Source organism: Astyanax mexicanus, chromosome 11 (assembly GCF_023375975.1).
Source record: "Astyanax mexicanus isolate ESR-SI-001 chromosome 11, AstMex3_surface, whole genome shotgun sequence".
Lineage (NCBI taxonomy): Eukaryota > Metazoa > Chordata > Actinopteri > Characiformes > Acestrorhamphidae > Astyanax > Astyanax mexicanus.
Window position 1 is genome coordinate 3,814,778 of NC_064418.1, and position 25,400 is coordinate 3,840,177.

The window sequence follows — 25,400 nt, forward strand, 5'->3', positions numbered from 1 at the left end:
TAAATTCAGCTTCTCTAATACATGAGAGCCCTCTTTTTTTCCTCTCACTGTATCGGACAACGAGTGAGAGGTTTATTAATGTGCACAGATCTGCCTTTTTTACCTGTAATTTGTGGCTTCACTATGACATTAACCCTTGTGTGGTTTTCATATTTTTTTAGTTACTCCTTTACTTTGTTACTTGTATTTAATTCAGCAAAATTAAGCAATTTTACATTAAAATGCTTCACACATGCTTGCTTCACCTAAATTGCAAGCAATATAAAAAACAGCTTACATGGTTAATATTTGCCCTTTACCTTTCTTATGTTACATTTCTTTTAAAAAGTGCTACTCTTTTTTTATTAGTCTTTTAATAAAATGTAAAAGAAAATGAATTAAACTCAAGATATGAGTAGAAAATTTGTTTAGTTTCAAATTTACAAATGAAGCAATGTTTATTAGCCCTCGGCCAAACATACTGTATGTAATATAAATGTGTGTGTGTGTGGGGGGGGTGTTTATCGAAAATGTGTTTTGATATATGTTTTTCACAAATAATGAGCCAATGCCAATGAGTTTGAGTTAGATTTTTTTTTTTTCGTATCATTTGATGAAAAATGAAAACCCGAACACCACACAAGGGTTAAAACAAGAAGAATAAGAATTAAATTCTAGAACATTCTTCATTTTCTTCTTCTTCTCAGCTACAGTATCTCCCTCATCTCCCACAGCTTTCCCTGAAAACAATAACAGTGTTCTGCTGTTCTGTCTCACCTGTTCAATTGCAGAGCGCTCTGAGCCTGAAGGAAGGTCACAGCCACACCAACTGCATGAACTGAGGATGATTGCACACTCATCACCCAGCACTTCCCACAATCCTTATATGCCCACTCTGCAGCGCTCAATGTGACCCCCTGGGGAAAACACATCAAGTCCCCGCAGCCACTCTGCACACTTGAAGTCATGTGACGCCTCCAAAACATGCTCTGCATATGCTATGAACGGGAGGTTTCCTCTGGGGTTTTAGAATATAGTGCTTTCCTCTGCAGAGAGCGTTATGTTGCATGTTAATAATTCTGTGACTATCATATATAGATGCCTACAGCTCATTATAAAAGACAATTAAAGAAGGTTCCTCATTATAAATGCAAATCAATGTAAAACGATTTTATTCCAAATGATTTTTGCAGCATCTGTTCACCATGAAAATCTCAAAAACAACAACGTAAAGAACAACTGCAAGATTCATGTTGAGTGAAAAGGTAAAAAAATAAACAGTGATGCATATTAAATTGATGCAAATCTGGATTTTACTAAGGTCTAGGTCAGGTTTAGGTTCAGCAACAGTATGTGCAGAAAGAATGAGGTCAGCTGACTACCTGAATATACTGAATATAGACCAGCTTATTCCATCAATGGATTTATTTTTTCTTAGTTAATGGCACGGCCATATTCCAAGATGGCTAGAATGTCAGGATTCATGGGTCTGGAATTGTGAAAGAGTTCAGGGAGCATGAAATCATCATTTTCACACATGGATTGAGAGAGAGTTCACCAGTCCATATCTTAACTTCATTGAGAATCTTTGGGATAGAGTGCTGGATGGAGAAGAGCTGCTTTGTGCAGCGGTCAGACTCTACCATCATCAATGCTGCTGCAAGATCCTGGTGAAAAATTGATTATCGCAGAAGCTTATCGAAACAATGCCACAGAGAATGTGTAAAGCCGCAATCAAAGATAAAGGCGGTCCAATGAAATATTAGAGTTGAGGAAATTATTTTTCAGTTTTTACCAGCATCTCCCATATTTTCAAATCACAGAAAATGCATAACGCAAAAAATACCTCACTTTTATTGAGAGGAATTGATGCCCCACAAATTAAACATTTTGGCAAAAGAGACGTAGTTGCACATCAAGATAAAGTAGGAAAAGAAAATTGAACCTTTTATTGGGAAACACCCAAGATGATATAAATCACTTTTAATACGGTCCAGTTTCTTTGACCTGCTCTTGGCCATAGATGGTCATTGAATGTAGTAAATGTTATATGTGAAGGACACACAAAATCCAATGTGTGTGTGTGTGTGTAAGTGTTTGAGTTGTGGGAATGTGCGTGAGGACTTCTTACCACCACAGATGCCTCCGTGCACATCTTCACACTGCCGCTCATCACACTCACAGTTCTTGCCGTGAACACGGCTGTCTCCTGGTGGATGGCATGTGCACTGGCCACACAAGCACTGACCTGAAACACACACACACACACACACATATACACACACATATACACACATGTAAAAAGGAAAGGCTTACTGACCACAGTTAACGGCATATACACACTATTATGTTCATAACATTCTAATCTTATATAATAAAGTCAAATTTGTCCATACATAAATTCTAAAATAATATCACTAGCTGTTATTCCATCCAAATGTTTAGCTAAAGTGATGCACAATCGCATAAGTAAAATAGAGGTCTGCATTTTGAAGAATCATTTTTGTCTGCAGTCTTTCTAATGTCTATAATGTTTAAAGAGAGCTGAAATCTCTGTGCAACCCCAACAATAAACACTACAACACATCTGGGAGCACAAACACACCAGACAGTTCTGGTAGAGCAGTGCAGAGACCAACCACTGCCTGAGAAAATATAGAAGGATCATCTAGAAGGACTCCTAACACCCAGGCCACTTCCTGTTCTCACAACTGCTGAGTGGAAAGAGGCAAAGAAACTTGAAGACCAGAACCAGACGGTTCCGAAATAGCTTCTTCCCCCGGGCGACCAGGCTTTGGAACAGCCAGCAGAATAGTGTCTATATGTCTATAATACCAATGTAAAGTATTGTGTACATTGTTAAAGTTAATTTAAATTTTCTATATTTTCTATTTTATTTTACTTTTTCTACTCTATGTTGTAAATACTGTTCTCTGCCTACTGTGGGAACTTGCACCCATTTTTTTCCTCTTACTAGTACACCTGTACTTTGTAAAGTTACAATAATTCTTATTTTGATTTGATTTAAATAGTGTAAACTTTAAAACTAAATATAAAATTACATTATACACTTGCAAAACTCTTCATTCATTTAAAACAAAAAAAAAACAAAAAATTAAAAAAATTCTACCTCCACTATGCTGCAATCACAATCATCAAACAAGCTTCAGCCATAACCCATCTGTGTAGTCCTAACACCACACAGTAGCTCCTCACTCTAAACTACTTAAATGGCCCCATATAACCCCGGCATGTGTGGCAGCGTGTCTGAGTGTTCACTGCGCTCCTAGCTGTATGTAATGGAGGAACTGAGAGAGTGTTTGTGTCATTAGGGAGCCTATTACAGCTGAAGAGTTCTGAGAAATCCGCAATGATCCAGTGCTGTTAAATGCATTATCACGAGTGTGTATCGTAAGTGTGTGTTCAGACGCTCACGCTCGCATTTACGCTCCTGCTTCAGCCATGCTTTCCTCAGTTCATGTGTGAGAAATTTACATTTAGGTGAGTTGTGGCTCATCACAAACAACGTTGGTGCCGTAATTGCTTTCCATTATCTTTTTCTATCTCCTCCAATCCCAGACTCAAGCTGAATCATTTCCATTTATGTTGAGCGTGTGGTGGAAGAGAAACGATCATATTACATTAAAGCCAGAAGCGTCATGACAAAGAAATCATCTGTTTTTAAAGTATCATAAAATATGCATGCATTTAGAAGCAACTTTCCTTTGTTATTATGCTGCTACCTCACCAATAATGACTGATAAGAGAACAGATGAAAACATCACGATGAATTCCACATATACTCCACATATATTCCACGATAAGTGGACACTGTTCTGGAGACCAAATAGAACAAACCAAGAGTCTACCCTGATATGAATGATAACATAAATAAAATATATAAAAATATATAATATATAAAAATATATAAAAAATGTATAAAATGAAAAATAATCAGGAGCTAGCTGTCCATACTTCAATTAATAGTATAAATGTTCCATAACCTGGATCATTTGAGCTAGAAATCATGAGGGTTTTCACTTACACACTAGCATGCTAAACATCATGTAAAGTAGTCGGTAAATTGAAAATCTGAGCGTGTTTCCTTCAGGGGATGGCTTAGGAATGCCCACACCTGTATAAGTTGTGAGGTGCTATTTTGTGAGTGAGTCTAAACAAGTGACCATTTTACATTCTTTGATCCACAGTATTGCTGTATGTGTGAACAGTGAACAGCTCAGTGTGTAGAAATAAACATGACCGGCAGAATCTGGATTAAAATTTTTAAATTAGTTACTCTGGCAGAAATTATATCCATACAATACCATTCCAAACCATACCAAAGTGTGTACAAACCTCCACATTCAATGTTTTTCTTTATTTCATGTACTTTCTACATTGTAGATTAATATTAAAGACATGAAAACTACTATGGGACACATATAGAATTACATAGTAAACAGTAAAAAAAATAGTGTTTGTCCTCCACCTGACCCAATCCCCTAATCTAAACCTGATGAACTGAGACGGTGATTTGAGGTGATTTAATTGGGATGAGCTGGAGCTTCACAACATGAAGGAAAAGCAGCAGCTATTTTTCAGCACCTCCAGAAACTCCTTCAAGACGCTGTTAGGGTTATGACTTGTTCACAACCATTGTTAGGAAAGGCCAGGTGATAAAAAAATTCAAAGCTTGATAAATACCCAGACTCCTCTAACCTAAAAAAAACTCTAAAAAAAACAGCAGCTATGGGTTCCTGTAAGCAGGAACTAACCATGCCGGGTACCCAAACTCTTGCTTCAGGACTTTTTCCTTTTTTGTTACTTTGATAAATCTTAACTTAATGACTTTTGGAGATCAATTCATCTTCAACTTGCTTAATATTGAACAGTAAATTTGAGCAAAAAAGAATTTCTTCGCAAAGGAATTTTGATGAATTTTGCAGATTTTTTTTTTTTATTATCCCATTTTCTCCCTAATTTACACGGCCAATTACCCAACCCACTCATTAGACGCCTTGTGCTAATCTACATGGAGAGAGCGCCAATTGTTCTCTCTCAGGGCTCCAGCAGCTGATGGCAGGCTGCATGGCCGGGATTCTAACCTTGAGCGACTTCCTGAGCATAGTGGCAGTGCTTAGCTTGCTGGACCACTCGAAGCCCTAAGTTTGCAATTTTTTTTCCATATTTTAAAGGATCTGTCTTTGATACGGTATCAAATGATAAAACACATGGCATTGGACCAGACAGAGCTGGATCATCAGGATCAGAACCCACAGTTTAGTTGCCCTTGAGCAACTGTTTCTGTTCTTCTGTTTCTGTTCTTTGGGGTGATCTTTGGGAAAGTGCATCCATTGTGATTCGTCACTGTTACTGTTAAATACCCAGGATATTGTATTAATTAATCACTTTTGATTAATCTTTGTTATTTGGCAACCCTTCTAGATATAGAAATTATAGAATTTTTCCTGGAATTGGATGAAAGGGCAGAGGTCCTCGGCCTCATGTAGCCGATGGTTACCAGCGTTCACGTCAGGCCGCTAGCATGGGCGCTAAAATCTGTCCGACACTGACAGCTGTGGCTACTGTGGCTTCAGGCAGACGCAGAGAACAACAAGCAACGCCCTGTCTGACAACCTCTCAGCCTGCCAAGCAGATAAGCGCCGTCTGCGTGCCGGCGTTACCACGGCAACCGATGATGTCATAACCCCCCTGCCTTATTGATTAGGTTTTGCAACGTCACGGAGAGCCAACCGGATGGCTGGTGTGTTTACCCCACGCTGAACCGCCATGTGACTCACATACCCAGCACTGGACTCACAACCAGAGTGAGCTGGAGAACGTTTAGGTCTAAACACAGAACTGATCAAACAAACGTGAACGTGAAAGCACCACGGCTTTGAGCATCCAGATTGCTCAAGGATTGCAGACAAGGATACAGCACTGTTAACCTCAGTTTCAGCCATTCATCAGCAAGATTGATTAAATTATTAGTTGGTTTGCATCCCTTCCACTTCTCTTTCACAATTAGATATTTTGCATCAAGTCAAGTCATTTTAATATACAGGGGTTGGACAATGAAACTGAAACACCTGTTGTCATTTTAGTGTGGGAGGCTTCATGGCTAAACTGGAGCAGCCTGGTGGTCAATCTTCATTAATTGCATATTGCACCAGTAAGAGCAGAGTGTGAAGGTTCAATTAGCAGGGTAAGAGCACAGTTCTGCTCTAAATATTGCAATGCACACAACATTATGGGTGACATACCAGAGTTCAAAAGAGGACAAATTGTTGGTGCACGTCTTGCTGGAGCATCTGTGACCAAGACAGCAAGTCTTTGTGATGCATCAAGAGCCACGGTATCCAGGGTAATGTCAGCATACCACCAAGAAGGACCAACCACATCCAACAGGATTAACTGTGGACGCTGTAAGAGGAAGCTGTCTGAAAGGAATGTTCGGGTGCTAACCCGGATTGTATCCAAAAAACATAAAACCACGGCTGATCAAATCACGGGAGAATTCAATGTGCACCTCAACTCTCCTGTTTCCACCAGAACTGTCCGTCACCACAATAAATTACTGTGCTCTAAAACCAGGTGTTTCAGTTTCATTCTCCAATCCCTTTACATATTTTGGCCACATTGAAGACAAAAAAAACACCACTCCAGTACCTTAAAATGTTTCTTACAGAGCCACTCCTTAGTTGAACTGGCTCTGTGTTTCGGGTCATTGTCATGCTGGAAGACCCAGCAATGACCTATTCATTTTCAATGCTTTTACTGAGGGAAGGAGGTCGTTGACTAAATTCTCGTGATATATGACGATGATTCAATATGATGCAGTCGTTCTGTCTCTATTTGCAGAAAAGAACATTCCAAATGATCCAATGATGTTTCCAACCTCATGCTTCACAGTTGGAACAGCATTCTTAGGGTTGTACACATCTTTTATTGGAATCAATATGTTTTTTGAAATCGTCAGTATGAAATGCATATTTTCCTCACAGTAAAAATATTTTATGCAATATACTGTATTTTATCTCTTCACTGCTCACAAGGTTGATATAAGGTTGATGATAAGCTGATGCTCAAAGGTTATGCTAAATTCATGAAGTCAGAGCCGCACTGACAACAGGGATTGGTTGCAGGAATAGCTTCTATCTTTGACACTAAATGACAGCGGCGTTCAACCACCCCGACATGGTGCGCCGGAATCTTGCTGCGTGTATTCTGATGCGTCTCATCATGCGTGAATTCAGCAAAGAGAATACAGAAACTCATGCAAATCAGGTTTCCATGGCACCAAAGAAAGGAAAACTGCTCTCGATCACTCACTGATTTAACATTTAAAAAAACTAAATTCACTGTATTACCAAATTTACCACCCATGTGCTTACTGAGATTTGATGCAGGGGACATGGACAACATTAAAACCTCATTAATATTAAACATTAATGTATAGCAAAATCACTTTACAAACAAATAAGATGTACATATAATTTATTTCCTAATACATATCTATATGTTTCTTAATGACAGTAGAACTTTGACTGCCACAAAAGACCTATGTCTTTTTCGTCTGACTCTCCCTCTCAGATCACAGTCATGTGCACTCTTCAACCAATCATAGACAGTTGCCATGCTTACTGTCACCTGAGTATTGAATCTGCCTGGCTGTGATTCACCTGTGACTGAATAAAACACTTTTTTTTACAGTTTTTAACCTCTGTTTTGTACTAGTTTAACTTTGCAAAGTATTGCCAACATTTCTTTTTTGGGGCTAGAGTGCTCAAGCTTGCATTGCAGCATATATAAGCCCTGTTGATTATATCTTAAAAAGTTCAGCTTGGCTCTCATTGGCTGACTGTCTATCCACCACACACTATAAGATATTGAGTCAAAAGTCTTAAACATGTTTTATATGTACAATTCACAATTTAATCAGCAATGACTGTACTGGATGTAAATCTGAGGATAAAGAATTGGATTATAGGTTTGATTTACAACACAATATCAAACTACAATCAGAAGCCTTTTGTCAATTGTTGGAAGAAGCAAAACAGCCTCAAATTAGGACCAATAATCCTGCAGTGTGAGGCAAGAAATCAGATTATTAAAAGTCTTCCATACACTTTGTACCAGACCTCAACACTCCCACATACCAAGATGACATAACCGTTTTTTTTTTTTTTGTTTGTTTGTTGTTTGTTGGAGAGAGAGCTTAATAAACACAGTGCTCATCTACTGTAATTACAAGAGATAAAGCACTTTTTTAAAATCAAAACCTGCCTGTAAGAGCTCCTTCGAAAATGGCAAGTCTATAATACAGTCAATAAAGCAGAAAGCATGGACACAGTGTTAATCCACACAGGCAGCAGCGTATCAACATCTTAATCCTCAGCAGCTTTCTGTGGCTTTTGAGACTAACGTTTACTTAAAAACGAATCTGGGTAGAGGTTCAGGTATTGGATAAACATTAACGTAAGATATTACAGCCACAAAATCCAGCCCTGATCTAATTACAACAGTTTTAGCAATATGCCATCAAACCTGACTCATTGTAAATTGCTCCTTCGGAAATGGCAAGTTCACAAAGCAGTCAATACCTGTGGATCTCTGGCTGCAACTGAAGAATTCACAAACGCAGGTGTTTAATTCCATTGTTTTGCAATAAACTTTGTATTATTAAATCATTAATATTGATTTAAACAGTCATTCAGAGTGCATACCTGTCTGGATACCGTATTTTTCAGATTACGATGCACTTAAAATCTCTTAATTTACCCAAAAATCGACAGTATGACTTATAGTCTGGTGCTCCTTATGTATATATTCTACCAGTCAGGTATTAAGGATTATATAGAAGTTTTTCCAGCAATAAGGCCGGAGCATTATTAGCTCTATCCGCTAAATGTTCTAAGCTCTAGCTCCTTTGCTGCTCAGAAGTGAGTATTATTGCCCTGTAGCCTGTAGCTGCTCACCCTGGCTAGCACTGCTGGAACAACATTAGCATTAGCTGCTTAATGCGCTAACCGCTAGCTCTTTTGCCATACAGAGGCGAGTATATCAGACTGTAGTTTGCGTGTTTACCGTGTTGAAAAAATCTACATGGGACAAACTGCAACCTGATATCACACTGGCTTATTGCCGAAACACACAGGGTTCCTAAATATAGCGTTATTGGGTGGCATTAGCTGCTAACTGCTAGCACAAGCAATTAGCTGCTAATGCTAATGTTGCAGCACCCAGCCTTAGTGGAAAACTCAAAGTCTTAGCTTACTGTAAATAAACGGAAGCACTTTACTTACCCAATAAAAAAAAAAAAACAGTTTTTTCAAAATGTTGAATATTGATAGTGCCCTTTAATCTGCTGTGCCTCATAGTGCAAAAAATATGGTATATAGACCATATTGACCAGACACATCGTTTATTAACAGTTTTATTTTTTATTCAGCTAAGCTACATTTTTTCATATTGTATTTTTACATTTTATTCCTTACTATCTTTACAAATGATGATTGCATAATCATATATTTGTGCAGGAGTGATCACCGTAGGATTTAGCCAACATAAAGCCGCTCTCAGCAGCAGAGAAATAACTTGCTGTAGTATGTATGTAGTAAACTAAAAATCGTCAAAAATGATACTTGTTTTTAATTGGACATCGACCATATGTGTTTTCTTTATGTTTTAAACCAATAGCCATTAAAACTATTTTATTGAAAGCAGTTTGTCAGAAATGTTCACAGAGTTGATAATAAAGCGAAAAGCAATCTGTCTGAAGAGTTTTATTTGAAAGGTGTGTCAAAGAAAGCTATTACATTAAATGGTTGTGAATATGCTGCCTGGAGTCTGAGACACTGTTTATTATTTATTTATATAAATGTTTATTTAAATTAAAAAAAAACATTTATTTATTTCGTTCTAGAGAAAAAAAAGCCGTAATAAAAACACATTCTTTTTTTTACTATTTTTATTATTATTATTATCAAATCTTTCATGCAAAATGGAAAAAGCATATTTGAGTTGCATTTATGACCTTTAACTATTTCAATAATACATTTTATCTACTATAGTAGAGTATATAGAGGGATATAAAAGACCAACATGTGGAAATGTGCTTTTTTTGTACGCAGTGTGAATATTATTTGGCTGTGAACAGACTGGTCTGAACTGCACTGCAAGCTTTCCAAACTTCTCTGTTCACTTTTCTTGGCCTTTTTTCAGGCATAGAATTTGGAAGGCCTTATTCAGAGGAGGAAATGAAAGGTCAGGCAGGACAGAGTCGTGTTTAGATGAGGCATCTGGAGACATCCTCTAATCAGACTGCCATTCAAGTGCTGCCCACTGTCAGCGGCCACGTGAGCGTCACAATGGCAGGGAGCTGTTTGCTGTACATAGAAATAAAAACCCCTTCACAGCCTAAAACTCAACAATATATCAACTCAATGTGATTTTAAACTCCTTAGGCCATTTATATCACAATTATTCACTTAAAAAACTACATTACTGTCATTATTAGCACTTGTTTCATAGGGCTTAACACTGAACTCTGTGGGACTTTACAAGATTTTATAAAAGTTTTTTAAAAAGTTTTTTTTAAGTTTCTATAACTAAACAACTATATTTTAAAGGGTTTGATCTCCTCCAATCAATTCAATCAATTCAATTCAAGACCATTATTACCCTACCAGGTATGGACGACCAAGGAAGATCACGCCAAGAGCAAGAGGTGTAAAAGTCTGCGATGTCACGAAAGCTCCCAGCGTAACTTCTAAGCAACTAAAGGCCTTTTTCGCATTTGCTAATGTCTTAATGTTTGTGGTCCACCATCAACAAGAATGTCTCTTTAAGAACAAAGAACATTGTTTCTGAGCATTGTTGAACTTTGTTTAACATTGTCTGCACTTTGCTAAAGCTCACATGTACAAGCTAGAAAGGTACTGAAAAAAAATAGCTTTAGGGTCTGTGAAACATGGTGGTGGTTGCATCTAAGATAGGAAGGACTGCTTGCATTATTGATAGACCAATGCATTCTGAATGAATTCAGCAAATTCTAGAGGAGAAAAATATCAGGAAATCTGTTTTCAAGCTGAATTTTAACAGAATGTGGGTCATGCAACAAGACAATGACCAAGAGAAATCAAGTCATTCTACCAGAAAAAGGTTAAAAAGGAAGAAAATGAATATTCTGATAATACAATAGCATAACATAACAAAGCTGAAGCTGTTTTTAACAAAAGTGAAGGGTCACATATTTCCCCACTTATAGATACTGTATGTAACATTGAATTATTTCCTCGTTTAATACATGATACAGTATTTTTTTGTCGCATTTGATTTAGGCAGCAATATGCGGAAATATGGTATGATAAATATAACCACAGCCTAAACATTACCATGACAAAAGCCTATTGTGAACAATAAAGGTTTATTGTTTAGCTTGTTATGTTTATTGTTGGAGACGTTGCATTTTTCTGGAGTCAGTGCAGTTTTTTATTGTGAAACTCCGCCTTGTCTTTGCTCACAAAGAAAAGCACCATCATGCAATGCTCCGAGAGTGATTGCAATCAGCGCTAATTCAGGACACCAGTCAACATCTGGGTGCCAAATTGAAGTCCTTTCTCTTACTTACTCTCCCCTGAACAACTGCGTTCAAGAGCGTTTGTTCCCGTGATTGCTGCTGGGCATATTCATATTCATAATCAGCCTGTATTCTTTACAGATGCAGCGTATATATATGTATATATATATATATATATATATATATATATACATATATATAGAATACATTAGTGGGCTAATGACTGGCATAAGCATCGACATCTTAGTCACCTCCGCTGCTGCAATCAGTCGTTTATCGCCTTGCTAGCGCATAATTAGCATTTTGGCAAAACTCTAGCTAGTTTTTAGCGTAGCTCATATGTTCATGCATAACTTCAAAACCAAAAAAGGCTCTGGAGCCTCAAATACAGAGAAAAAAGGAGAATCTCTGTGAGAATAGTGGACAGGTTTTCCAGACTGTGGAAAGCTCATCAAAGTAGGTGTTTCCTTGAGGAAATTCCAGACGTCTGCGAGCTTTTGACAGCTGCTTTTTTTAGCAGGAAAAACTGCTTGACCAGCAACTTTTACTAAAATAGTCTGCTCTCAGAGACTTTTACTAGCTTTGTAACATTGCATCTGTAGTCTTGCTTAGCTTTTCTATAACTATATTCACAATAAAAGTCTGATTGTCTGATGTAAGTATAAAAATCTAATGGAAAAAGGGGGCTATGTTTGGTCCAGCAGACTAAGGAATTGCCACTATGATCAGGGGATCGCTGGTTCGAATCCAGTTCATGCAGCTTGTCATCACCTGCCAAAGCCCTGAGAGAGCACAATTGGCTTTACTCGCTCTCTGGGTAGGTAGATTCGCTCTTTCCCCTCTTCACTCCTAGGGTGATGTGGATCAGCACAAGGCGGCGTCTGTGAGCTGATGTATCAGAACCGAGTCGCTGCGTTTTCCTCCAAATTCACTGTGATACTATTCGGCAGTTCAAAAAGAGGTGGAGACTGACCTCATATGTATCAGAGAAGGCATGTGTTAGTCTACACTCTCCTAGGCGGAATCCAAATAAGTGGGTTAATAATAATAATAATAATAATAATAATAATAATACATTTTATTTATATAGCGCTTATCAAAATTCTCAAAGACGCTTTACATACAAAGATAAGGCACAAAGTAAAAAAGAAAATTAATAAAATCAATAAAAAGGGACACAGTCATCAAATTGAACTCAAAAATAATACAGACAGTTTTGCCAATGACAATTTATATATATATATATATATATATATATATATATATATATATATATATATATATATAAAATAACAAAAAAAAATATATAGTTTCTACAGGTTTTTTGGGTTGGGTAATTGACCTGCTAACTTGTGGAGAAATTTTGATGAAATTTTGAAATATCTTTAAAATACAAAAATAAAGAAAAAATGTAGAAAATAAAATGTAGGGATAATAAAATAATAAATAATATAATATACCTATCTATCCATTCATTTTAGCATTTAAAGGTATTGTAGCATCACTAGGGGTGGAGGTACGAGACTAAGCCATAATCCTGTTCAGCAACTTTGTTAAAATGGAAAAATTGCTGATAGAGACCCTTATTCACCCTCCATACTAACACCAGGAGATCACATAATTCTATACTGCCACAGGTAGAACTGCCACAACTAAATTAAATAAACACAAACACATAAACACACATACATGTATGCATAAAATCCCCAAAAGAACTCCAAGAATTTAAAAAAGATGGAGGATGCTTTGCATTCAGAGAGTTATTTAGCTTCCTCCTTAAACCCAGGACTACAACAGTATGTTTCATCCCCCATATCTAATACAGCTGTTATCATGTGTATCTAAATACTCTGGATACTTTTTTATATATTCATAATAACACATATTCAAAGGCTTTTGAATAAATCATGACTAATGTTTCCTTTCTTCAGGCTGTTTTCACACCAGGGTTTTGTTTTTTAGTGACATTTCAGTGTTTTGTTCTTTTCCTTCTCCTCTGTTGGTTTCGCACTCGAGTGGCTAATGCATGCCAAGGTACACACGTGGGTGTTTCTCAATTAATCTGTTACTGTCATGTTTACCTCCATTCATTTTAACTTTCAGCGTACACACATCCAGATTGAGTCTACACCTCTGGAAAAAAAAAAATTAAGAGAGCACTTCAGTTTCTGAATCAGTTTCTCTGATTTTGCTATTTATAAGTAAATGTTTGAGGAAAATGAACATGTTTCTTTTATTCTATAAACTACAGACAACATTCCTCCCAAATTCTAAATAGGAATATTGTCATTTAGAGAATTTATTTGCAGAAAATGAGAAATGGCTGAAATATCAAAAAAGATGCAGAGCTTTTAGACCTCAAATAATGCATGAACTATAGTGTTTATAACCAAACAGATCGTATTTTCTCCTCCTCTTTTAACTCTAAATCATTCAGTAAACAGCGATAATGGAACTGCGGTATAATTGCAGTTTCTCTGATTTTGCTATTTATAGGTGTGTGTTTGAGTAAAATGAACATTGTTTTATTCCACTACTACAAACTACAGACAATATTTCTCCTAAATTCCAAATAAAAATATTGTAATTTATAGCATTTATAATTTGTAGAAAATGAGAAATATCTGTAATAACAAAAAAAGATGCAGAGCTTTCAGACCTCAAATAATGCAAAGAAAACAAAAAGTTTATATTCATAAAGTTTTAAGAGTTCAGAAATCAATATTTGGTGGAATAACCCTGGTTGGTTTTTTAATCACAGATTTTCCTGCATCTTGGCATCATGTTCTCCTCCACCAGTCTTACACACTGCTTTTGGGTAACTTTATGCTGCTTTACTCCTGATGCAAAAATTCAAGCAGTTCAGTTTGGTGGTTTGATGGTTTGTGATCATCCATCTTCCTCTTGATTATATTCCAGAGGTTTTCAATTTGCTAAAATCAAAGAAACTCATCATATTGTCAAATATACAGAGAATTTTGAGGTTTGGGTGTGCTGTTTCCATGATTTTAAAGTAAAACTAATGCCAGTTAGTGATGTCAGTGTTTGAATAGCTCATTGACCCTTGACCTACATTCACACAGGTCAATCCAATGATGAGAAAGGGTTAAAGGGACCAATTGCATGTTTTTTCTTCTCCGAACAACCAATGATTTATAAAGGAAAATCATAAAAAATGACTGTATTTGCATACTGAATTCTTATTTTCATCAGTCCTTCACATGGGTGGTATCTAATTCAGTGGTAAGGGCTGTGGTTTTGTGTTTGGCTGTAGTGTTTGGCTGGGGAATTCCTCAGTTAGGGCCCGATTGCAGCAGCGCTGGAATATTTGCATTGACTCGGCTGGGCTGACAGCCACCGTAATTGTGGGAGTGAAATTCAGAGTGGAGGAAACTTGTGTAATTACCTGCTGTCAGGCTAATGGATGCGAGCTAGCAGACCTATAGCTCCAATCATGGGTGAAATTCTATGTAAACAGATGTATAAATCATCATTTGGGAGCCTCTCTCCCCACTGCTCCTCAAACACCACAATGCAAATGAGGAGGGACACGGAATCCATGGGTTTACTGGAGCTGTATGTGGGGAAATCCACACAGGAGGAATAGCAGGGTGACTGTGGAACAGGAAAAGCCCTTTACTGTGTTAATATTCCAAAGCAGAAGGTAAAAAAATAATTAAGGAACTCTACCTGACTGAATTCTGTTTTTATAATAATTGTTTGATTAACATTAATCACATTAATGAGCACAAATATCACAGATAAAGCTCTGGGAAAAAAGTAAGATATCACTTCAGTTTCTGAATCAGTTTCTCTGATTTTGCTATTTATAGGTTTATGTTTGAGTAAAATGAACATTGTTGTTTTATTCTATAAACTACAGACAACATTTCTCACAAATTCCAAATAAAAATATTGTCATTAAGAGCATTAATTTGCAGAAAATGAGAAACGGCTGAAATATGTGCATGAAAAAAGATGTAGAGCTTCCAGACCTCAGATAATGCAAACAAGAAAACGTTAAGAGTTAAGAGTTCATAAATCAATATTTAGTGGAATAATTCTGGTTGTTTTTAATCACAGTTTTTTTATGCATCTTGGCATCATGTTCTTCTCCACCAGTCTTACACACTGCTTTTGGGTAACTTTATGCTGCTTTACTCCTGGTGCAAAAATTCAAGCAGCTCAGTTTGGTGGTTTGATGGCTTGTGATCATCCATCTTCCTCAGTATTATATTCCAGAAGTTTTCAATTTTGTAAAATTAAAGAAACGGGTCATTTTTAAGTGCAAGCACTGCAACAATTTTTACGCATTTGCATGTGTTATACTATGCATTTTAAATATTTAGGTTTGCTAAAACTGCCTTGAGTAAAAGATTTAAAGTCATTAAAAGTCCTAATTTACGTGAAATTAAACCTCAATTATCTTTTAAATCTTTGGCTGTTTGGAAACCTATGAAAACTTCCCAATTTAGCTAAAATGGCTTTTTTTTTTATCAAGTTCGCACTCTCATCAAAGTAAAATAGACTAATATTAACACCGGCTATATAATAATTGGCCCATTTAGACCCTGGTATTTCGTTATCTAATTACTTAACTATATCAATTATTGTTGGAAAATCTAGTTTGTTGCAGTGTGCTGATATTTAATATACTAAAAATATGCAGTATATATTTTTTAATTTGAGCAAATTTGAACAAGAATAGAACAATGTTAATTTGGTACCACTTTACTTGGATGGTCCATTTGATGCTCAACTGACATTCAACTAAATGTCTATTAACTGCAACTTAACCATATGTTGAATGTAAATTATCCAAAATAGAACATAACCCTACACCTAACCCTAATCTTAACCCCTAATCAACCCTAAAATCTAACCCTAACCTTAACCCTAACCTTAACCCTAACCCTAACCCTAACTCTTAACCTAATTCTAAAATGTTAAGATTAGAGTTTGGGTTAGAGTTGGATGTTGGGTTACATTCAATAGAGAATCATTCACTTTTACCTTTTAGTTCAAATGCATTTAATAGACATTCAGTTGAATGTTAGTTGAATGTCAAATGAGCATCATCAAATGAACCATCCAAGTAAAGTGGCACGGTTAATTTCTACAGAAATTGTTTTTAACAGTCATATAACAATAGTAAATGTGACTATTTATGGCTACAGAACTGAAGCAATACATCCAGTAAGAATAAAACCATAATATGCATTTTTTAAATTGATCTCTTTCATAGGGGCAATTTTTTGATCTGCCACTTTGTTGCAGCAATTTAAGATCATGTAAAGGTACTGCTGGAAAAATTAGACCTAATTAAATCTCCTCATGCTACTTCCTCATTTCTTTTTTCCCCATTACGTTGGAAGAACTGATGAACCCTCCTCTCTCTCTCTCTCTCCTCCTGAACTCCATCTGCTAGCCAGCACTTCTCTATTACAGGAGGTGGTTGGTTGGCTTGGCACATATCTGCAGCTCAGGATTCCTGAACAAATGTTGGCACCGGAGTGCAGGACAGTACGGAGAGTTGATTGGCTGTGTCCTGCAGTACATTAGAAACTGTGCCAGTGATCCCGTTCATGGTCCGGTGCCAGAGGCAGTATTATTTCAGGTGCTGCTGTGGGAATTTCAGACCCAAACACTCCAGAGATCAAACACAGGCCAATATAGAAATAACTTTATTCATAAAGCCTGTTGGGTCATTTGTGCTGTTTTGGCATGTTGTGTTGTAATTTACATTAATTCTATCTTGAATTCTCTTAATTAGACAACATAAAAAATCAATGGCTTCATCATCATTTGATAATCAAGAGCCGTGCTGAATTCACTCTAAAATCTCTACACTGTAAAAGCATATGTTGTTTGAACTCAAATGATTTAAGTCTGTTTTACATAAAAGTACATAAAAATGATAATTCTAAACAATACTCACCTATTTTGAGTTAGTTGAACATTTGAACAAACTGAGATCTTTGAGTTGAACCAACTTAAATAACTAAAAAAAGCAGCTTCTTTTTCATTGGCTTCTGTCACAATCTATTTGCATACTGGGTGTGTCCAACAGTTTCTGACTAACACTCACCATCAGTGTGTGGTGATTCCTGCTGGGCTACCTTACTAAAAATACCTTACTAAAAATAGTCACTACTGCATCTTGTTTAGAGGATGTGCCGGAGATATTCTGCTCTTTTACGAACATTTACGAACAGATGCATAATGGACAATAACCCAAAAAAATACGCTTTTAAAGGGGAATTCTGCTTATTTTCTATACTAAAGTGGTTTGATGTGAAATGTGCTATTTCAAAGAAATGTAAAGACAAAATTACACTTTTTTCCAGTGGCACAGTGATAATGATAAAATAGTAGTGAATACAACTTTCTCTTTCTTGAGATAATGTTTTCTAATAATTTAGGGATTAGCTTATAGTCTGTATTTATTTTCTTGAAATTTTATGGGCCCTATCTTACACCCTGCACAAGGTGCGAATCAATAGCAAAGACGTTTGTGAATATATCGATGGGCTGGTGGTCTGTATATGAGGTGTATTCAGGTACATTTCTGTGGTGGTCCAGTGGTCTAAAGCACTGTCACTATGTTGTTTGAGATCGCTGGTTCGAATCCCAGTCATGCAGCTTGCCATGAGCTGCCGGAACCCTGAGGGAGCACAATTAGCCTTAATTCCTCTCTCTCTGGGTGGGTACATCAGCGTCTGTGAGCTGATGTATCAGAACAAAGTCGCTGCGCTTTCCTTCAAGCGTTAGCGCTGTTCTGTGATTGTACTCAGCAATGCTGCATTGGCAGCAGCAGTTCAAAAAGAGGCGGAGTCTGACTTCACATGTATCAGAAGAGGCGTGTGCCTCTTCAGCCTCCTGGTGTTGGAGCATCACTAGTGATAGTGATATATACAGCTGAGTAGCAGCTGAATGGGTTACAATAGGACAATTAGCCTAGCTAAGTTTGGAGAAAAATGGGAGAACATTTGACATGGACATGGTGGTCTCTCTCTATTTTCGAGGAAGTTCTGTGCTATATCTTATAATTAGTATATTTGTTAGGTTTTTTGAGCTAAAGATATTCTACGTTTGCTTATTACATAGACGTTTTAATTCATTATCCGTATATCAGGGCAGAGGTTGTGGAGAACTGGAAAGTAAAAGGACCTGAATGGTGAATAGAGCCACGAAAGTGCAATGATGGTTCTTTTATTTTATAAATAAGCCCATAGGAAGGCAGACTCCATTAAAGCGCAATTACCCCTGCCTGTCTTTGGTGGAGCAAGACCATTACTACTGCACCTTGCTATTCTTAGTTGGGAACAAAGGCAATAACGCTCTTTTTTAGAACATCCGTGCGAGCTCTGACTCATCTAATGAGGGACTGTTCTTCTTTTGCTCTCAAGCTGAGACACCATTTGGAGGTTTTTATAGGCCAGCATCACTACACACTTCACATACAAAACTCCCAGTGTTTTATTAAGAACACGATAAAGCTGGAAACCAATGAAATAATGAGCGCAACTAATATAAAACAACAGATTAATAATAAAAAAAAAAAACTCACTGTAACCTCTTTGTGCTAACAGTGGCAGTGATCTTGTTTAATGAGCCTAAAGCTATAATCACTACATGCTGTGGAAGTGCTTTGCAAACCACAATGACCATCTTCGTGGAATTTGCTTACAAACTGCACTGTAAGAGGCGATAATGTGAAACACAAACCACAGACCATCATCACCAGAGAGGCTGTGCTGCACTCAAGCTGTGTAGGAGGCTCTCTAGCCGTGAGGCTGTTGGCATCAAAACACTGACCAGCAGATTAAAAAAAACACTGTTGCCCTGAAGCTCTGTGCATCAGAAAACAGATACAAACACTTCAACACAAAACACCAGACACAATCTCATTCTTAACTGCTGCACATTCATAACTGTTACTGCTGAATCCTGCTGCAAGCATGCCATAACATTCTCAATTGCGTACTGTACATTTATAATAGCATTCCTTGTAGCGGCGTTTTTTATATTCATACATATGTAGCATTCCTTTATAACCTAAAAACACTTTTTAATCTACATAATATATTTGTTTTCTGCTCAATGCAAGGCCAATTACCCAACTCATTCATTAAGACTCCCCCTATCACTAGTACATATCATACACACCGAGTCTGCTCGGAGGAAAGCGCAGCGACTCGGTTCTGATACATCAGCTCACAGATGCAGCCTTGTGCTGATCCACATCACCCTTTGGAGTGATGAGGGGAAAGAGCATCATCTACTGTACCCACCCAGAGAGAGAGAGAGCAAGGCCAATTGTGCTCTCTCAGGACTCATGGCAAGCTGATGGCAAGCTGCATGACCAGGATTTAAACTAGTGACCTCCCAGTCATAGTGGCAGCACTTTAGACCACTGGAACACTCAGAGCCCCAACTAATTCAATGTATTTAAAGTTTTCTTTCTTTTTAATACAATGATTTTTTACATTGTAAATCTAATATTGAAGACTAAATTTAAAATAGGAAAAAAAATCCAACTCATTATTATAAGGTGGAAAACAAGTGGAGAAACACCATCTTTGAGAAAGGAATATGATCTGGATGATTGTGAATTTTAAATGATTGTGATCAACAATTATTTAAGCGTTTGTTTAACTCAAATCTTAGAAAAACAACACTAGAATTAAGGGATATTTGTTTAATAGTGAAAGTAAGAGCATGGCCACATGCAAAATGCAAAGAGAACTCAAGGAATTGGGACTAAACGGCTGTGCAGCTTTAAGAAAACCAATTATTAGTGAGGCTTACTGATTACTGAAACAGCTTCAATTTGCTTGGAAGCATAAAGATTGAGTATGTTTATTTACTTATTCACTCACTTACTTGTGTTTAGCAGGTTAAATCCATATATTTTTTTTGCTTTGCCTCAGTCACATTGTGTGCATTGTTTTGTTTTGTTTTGTCTTCATTGTGTTTGTTTGAGCTGCATGCATGCATTGGTGGTATAAGAAGGACATATTGCTAATTTGCTAATTGCTTACTGGTTGGCCACTAGCACGCATTTTTGGTCAGTTGTGTTTTCGTGCCCAGAAATGGCTCCGTCTGCTCTGGTGTGGATGAAGTTGCATAACAGTGAAATGTGGTTTTCATAATACAGAACAGAGCAATATTTTCCAACCAGTTTCACATAACGGTGGTGAAGTTACTACAAGTTTTTTTTTTGTTCTATCAAATGTATTTTTATAGATGTTCTTTTTACCTTGTTTGAACCCAGTGATCACACAAATATCGGTCCCACCCCAAAAGAGTGAAACTGTATCCTTGAACCTAATTTGAGGTCTTTTGAAGTAGCGCTAAAGAAAATTTCACTTTTTTAAAAGGTGAACTCAGAGACTCTGTTCTGCATATGGTGTTAACAGAGGCCATTCCAATGGGCGCTCTGACGGCGAGGAGCACTCACTCATATCCGGCCGGGGTGGAACATTCATCATGCTCCATTAAATCCAGGGCTTGAGGAATTCAGGGTGATTCTGTTCCAAAGTCCGCATGTGTGCAGGGAACACCAGCGGCTTCGTTGCGCAGCAAATTGCTCGCTGTAACTCGATATACGTAATATCTTTGCTCTATTAAATTTTCCAGCTTCTACTGTAAACGTCAACAGCACTGATCATTGCTTTCCATTTTCAGCTATAAGAAGAGAATCTTATATTACATTGTCTTATTTGGAAACACCTGAAAAACTACACCTCTCTCTCCGCCACTTATTGAAGAACACAATCCTCTGCAATATAACACTGCTGTTCTACCCAAACCATGTAAACTCATTTTTATATATATATATTTTTTTTGTTTTATTTATAACTTTTTATATTATTTGATAACACCAGCTGGGCTTGATACTGTGTGAACATTCTATGACGAATTGCTCAATAGAAATGTTATAAAATCTAATTACACTCAGCTCCAAAGAAAATGAGGATTCCCCACAGTGTAAAGCTTAATATAGAGCTTAAATATTATAAAGAGCCTGATGTTCAAACACACATTCAAAAAAAAAAAAAAAAACTTATAAACTTATAACGATGCTGCTTCAAATGTTTTTTTTTTTTTTAAATATGCCAAATAAGAATTCAGTTTCAGACATTTTTCACCATTATTTCTTAATAAAAAGAAATGTATCCTTTAACCTCCTTTACACAAAATTCGGTACCACTTTAAAATAAGACTACCTTTATAAAGGGTTTATAAATGGTTTACAAATAGTTTATTAATGGTTAATAATTAGGTTGTAAATGCCTTAAAATCATTAATAATCAGTTATAACACATACGTAGAAAAGGCAACAATATAGCACTATTTGACAAACAACAGGTCATTGTATCCCTTTCTATGTATGTGTTATAACTGATTATTAATGATTTTAAGGCATTTACAATCTATTTAGTAACCATTAATAAACTAATTGTAAACCATTTATGAACCCTTTATAAAGGTAGTCTTATTTTAAAGTGGTACCCAAAATTCTTTCTGACATTTAGAAAACTGACCAAACTTTTAACTCTAATGAGTCACATGACATCAGGGAGCAAAAATAGCTATTATAATGGCTGTGTGTTGAGTTATTTTAAGGCCACAGCAAATGTACACTTTTATACTGTAGCTGTACACTGAATACATTACATTATAGCAAAGTGTCATATCTTCAGTGTTGTCCCATAAAAAGAAGCAATAAAATATTTACAAAATGAAAGGGGTGTACTCTCTCTTGTGAGACATTTAATGTATTTTTGTTGTATCAATTATGTATATGAATTAAGTCATTCTGTATTATGCTGGATTTTAGTAAGTAAATGATGTGGGGTTGGTTGATGCTGCAGTTGTTCTGCAGGTTTAGGTTCAGCAACAGTATGTGCTGAAAGAATGAGGTCAGCTGACTACCTGAATATACTGAATATTATAGACCAGGTTATTCCATCAACGGATTTATTTTTTCTTCCCTGATGATACACACAACCATATTCCAAAATGACAAGAATGTCAGGAATCATGGTGCTGGAATTGTGAAAGAGTTCAGAGTTCAGGGAGCATGAGATCATCATTTATCATTTTCACACATGGATTGAGAGAGAGTTCACCACAGAGTCCAGATCTTAACCTCATTGAGAATCTTTGGGATGAGCTGGATGGAGAAGAGCTGCTTTGTGCAGTGGTCAGACTCTACCATCATCAATGCTGCTGCAAGATCCTGGTGAATTTTGGTGAAATTAATGCGACACTGGATTGAAATAAATCTTATAACATTGCAGAAGATTATCGAAACAATGCCACAGTGAATGGTGAATGTCTAAAGCCGCAATTAAAGCTAAAGTTGGTCCAACCAAATATTAGGGTGTGTGGCCAGACCCTCCCCACACAAACTCTCTGCCAATCAAAAAGTGCTGAAAGATGTAATAAAAAAGGTCTAATTTATCATGACCCATTAAAAATTCAGCTGTCAATCAGTGTACCTCTTCCAAAGCAGGGCAGGTTGGAGCTGCCCCTGCACTTCCTCAGGCTGGCGTCCGCAGAGAGCGGGCAGGAGACAGGATGCTCACATTTCTTACCCGTCCAGCCCTCTTTACAGTCACACCTCCCACAGTTACACTGACCGTGACCTTCAGAAACGCACAGAAAAAAGACAGAAGCAACACAGAGCAGGATTTAGTGTCCTCAGAGGCTGAAGGAGAAGCTTAAACTGTGCCTGAAGCTGCTGTAGAGACCAGCACAGATAGTCCCGCTGTGTGTGGGTGGGCGTGTGTTTGTGTCTCGGTTCGCGTTGGTGTTCTTGTGTTTTTTTAGAAAAACACAACTCGTGGGGCGAGCTCAGCGCTAATGCTAAGCTAAAGCGGTCTGCGAGTAAAGAGAGAAGCGAGCTCTGAAAGCGCTGCTCTTTGGCTCCAACTAAATTCCATTCCAATAAGAACACAGTCCTGACCGCTGTCTTTTCCTTCATATGAGAAACAGATGTTCGCGCGTGTTTCGTGTTAGCCGTATGCTCGTGAGCTCAGGCTAATCTCGCAGGTCTGTGTTTACTAAAGGAGGAATATGGGTGGATGGTTCCGTGAGGACAGCACACAGCTCCACCCAGAGTGCTTCATCCAAGTCAGCACTTTCAATGCATATCTAACTCTAACTACTTAAAAAAAGAGAGCGGGTCATGTTTAGGGCTTTGCCAGTTTTAAGCAAGTCATTATAATGCTTAATAATGCTTAATAAGTCACTTTTGCTACATTCACACAGCAGGAAACATGGCTTAATGTGAGTCCTGTCACTGACTCTGGTTCTCTTGAAAAAGACTCCATTCCCCAAGATGCACCTGCGCTCAACCCTCCGGCTCGCCGTGCTATTGATTGCTCACACCTAGACTCAGTAGTATAAATAGCCCCTGCTCTTACTTACTCCTTGCCCAGGATTAAATCTATTTTTATAGTTCTTCTACCTCATGTTTCCTTTGTTGATTGAACTTTTATTTTCAACCATTTTCACTCTCTTAACTACTCTTTTGCTTAGCCCTTTGTTGTTCATTAGATATTTCAATATTGACCTATTTTTGTATTTTTGACCATGGCTTTGCCTCGCCCATTTTCCCCTGTTTTGGATTTCCTGTGTATGACCTCATTACCTGCTCATTCTGGTATGTTGTTTGCATATGCTGGCATTTTGTTATTGACCCTGCCTGTCCCTGACCATTCTTATAAGCCAGATCCCTTATTAAACAAATTATGTTTTGTGTTCATGCTTTCTGTCCATTGTTTTTAGCTCCTGTATCACTCAAATTTAAATTAAATAAAATTTATTTCTGTACCTACATTTGTCTGAACATTTCATTGATGCACATGCACAAAAAGAGCAATGCTTCACATGAAGTTTCGGTTTCATCTTTCATTTTCAGCATCACAGGAACTGTCAAGGAGTTAGAGTAGCTGGCAGCTGGACTTACAATTGAAAATGTGTTTGATTGCTTACAGTATTAATCTACCATGGCCAGTTATTTGATTTCTGTTTTTTTGCTTTCTTCAAACTTCGGTTTAAGTTTTTTATTATTTTGCTTTAAAACTGCAGCCACTTCTTGTTGTAGCAAAAAACATTTAAACCTTGAACAGATATATTTCCCTAAATATTTATGTGGTCTGTCACCTCAATATCCTGTCTGAAAACTAGTGTTTGGCATCGGTTTCCCTTCTCCTTAGCAAGTCTTAACCTGGTCAAATGTACAGTAAATATTGAATGAATAAACTCAAGTTTTTGAAACATTTTCTAAAACAAAAATCTCTTTAAAATCAGATATAAGGAAGGAATAGTAATATAAGAATTTTACCAGAGCAGAAATCATCTGAATATCTGTCATATGTTGAGTGGCAGCTCCTCTCGTCACACTCGCAGCTGTCTCCATGGATGTCCCCCCAGTCTCCTGATGGGTCCACGTCATAGCATGTACATTCTCCACATACACATGTCCCTATCAGGGCAGAGGGTACAGGACACACAGATTTAGTCAGTGTTGGTGCTTCTTTACTAACAAAAACAAGATGCTGCAAGCCTGGAGCTTGTGGAGCTTTACTTTCCCCCACAATGAATAATAATGAATACATTTCAATCACAAAGCTCATTGATTTTCAAGAGGAAACTGCTGAACAAAGCGATAAAACAGACAGTGGCTAAATCATATTCACTACCTCGACACATTAGGGCTAACATGCTATGATTCAGAAAGAGCTAGCTTACCAGCATGCTGTATATTTTTGTGAAGACTACCTTAACTCAACCACCTTAAATATCAAATAAATATCAAATT

General features: G+C 37.2%; 1 protein-coding gene across 1 annotated transcript in view; it reads right to left on the reverse strand.

Annotated features, from left to right (window-relative positions):
- The window catches only part of itgbl1 (integrin, beta-like 1), a 90,518-nt gene that overhangs the window by 23,427 nt on the left and 41,691 nt on the right, over window positions 1–25,400 (reverse strand). The window contains exons 6-8 of the mRNA XM_022680630.2: window positions 24,924–25,064; window positions 23,074–23,220; window positions 2,111–2,227 (exon numbers count right to left, since the gene is read on the reverse strand). Of these exons, the coding sequence (XP_022536351.2) occupies window positions 2,111–2,227; window positions 23,074–23,220; window positions 24,924–25,064 (405 nt within the window). The remainder of the gene's footprint in view (window positions 1–2,110; window positions 2,228–23,073; window positions 23,221–24,923; window positions 25,065–25,400) is intronic.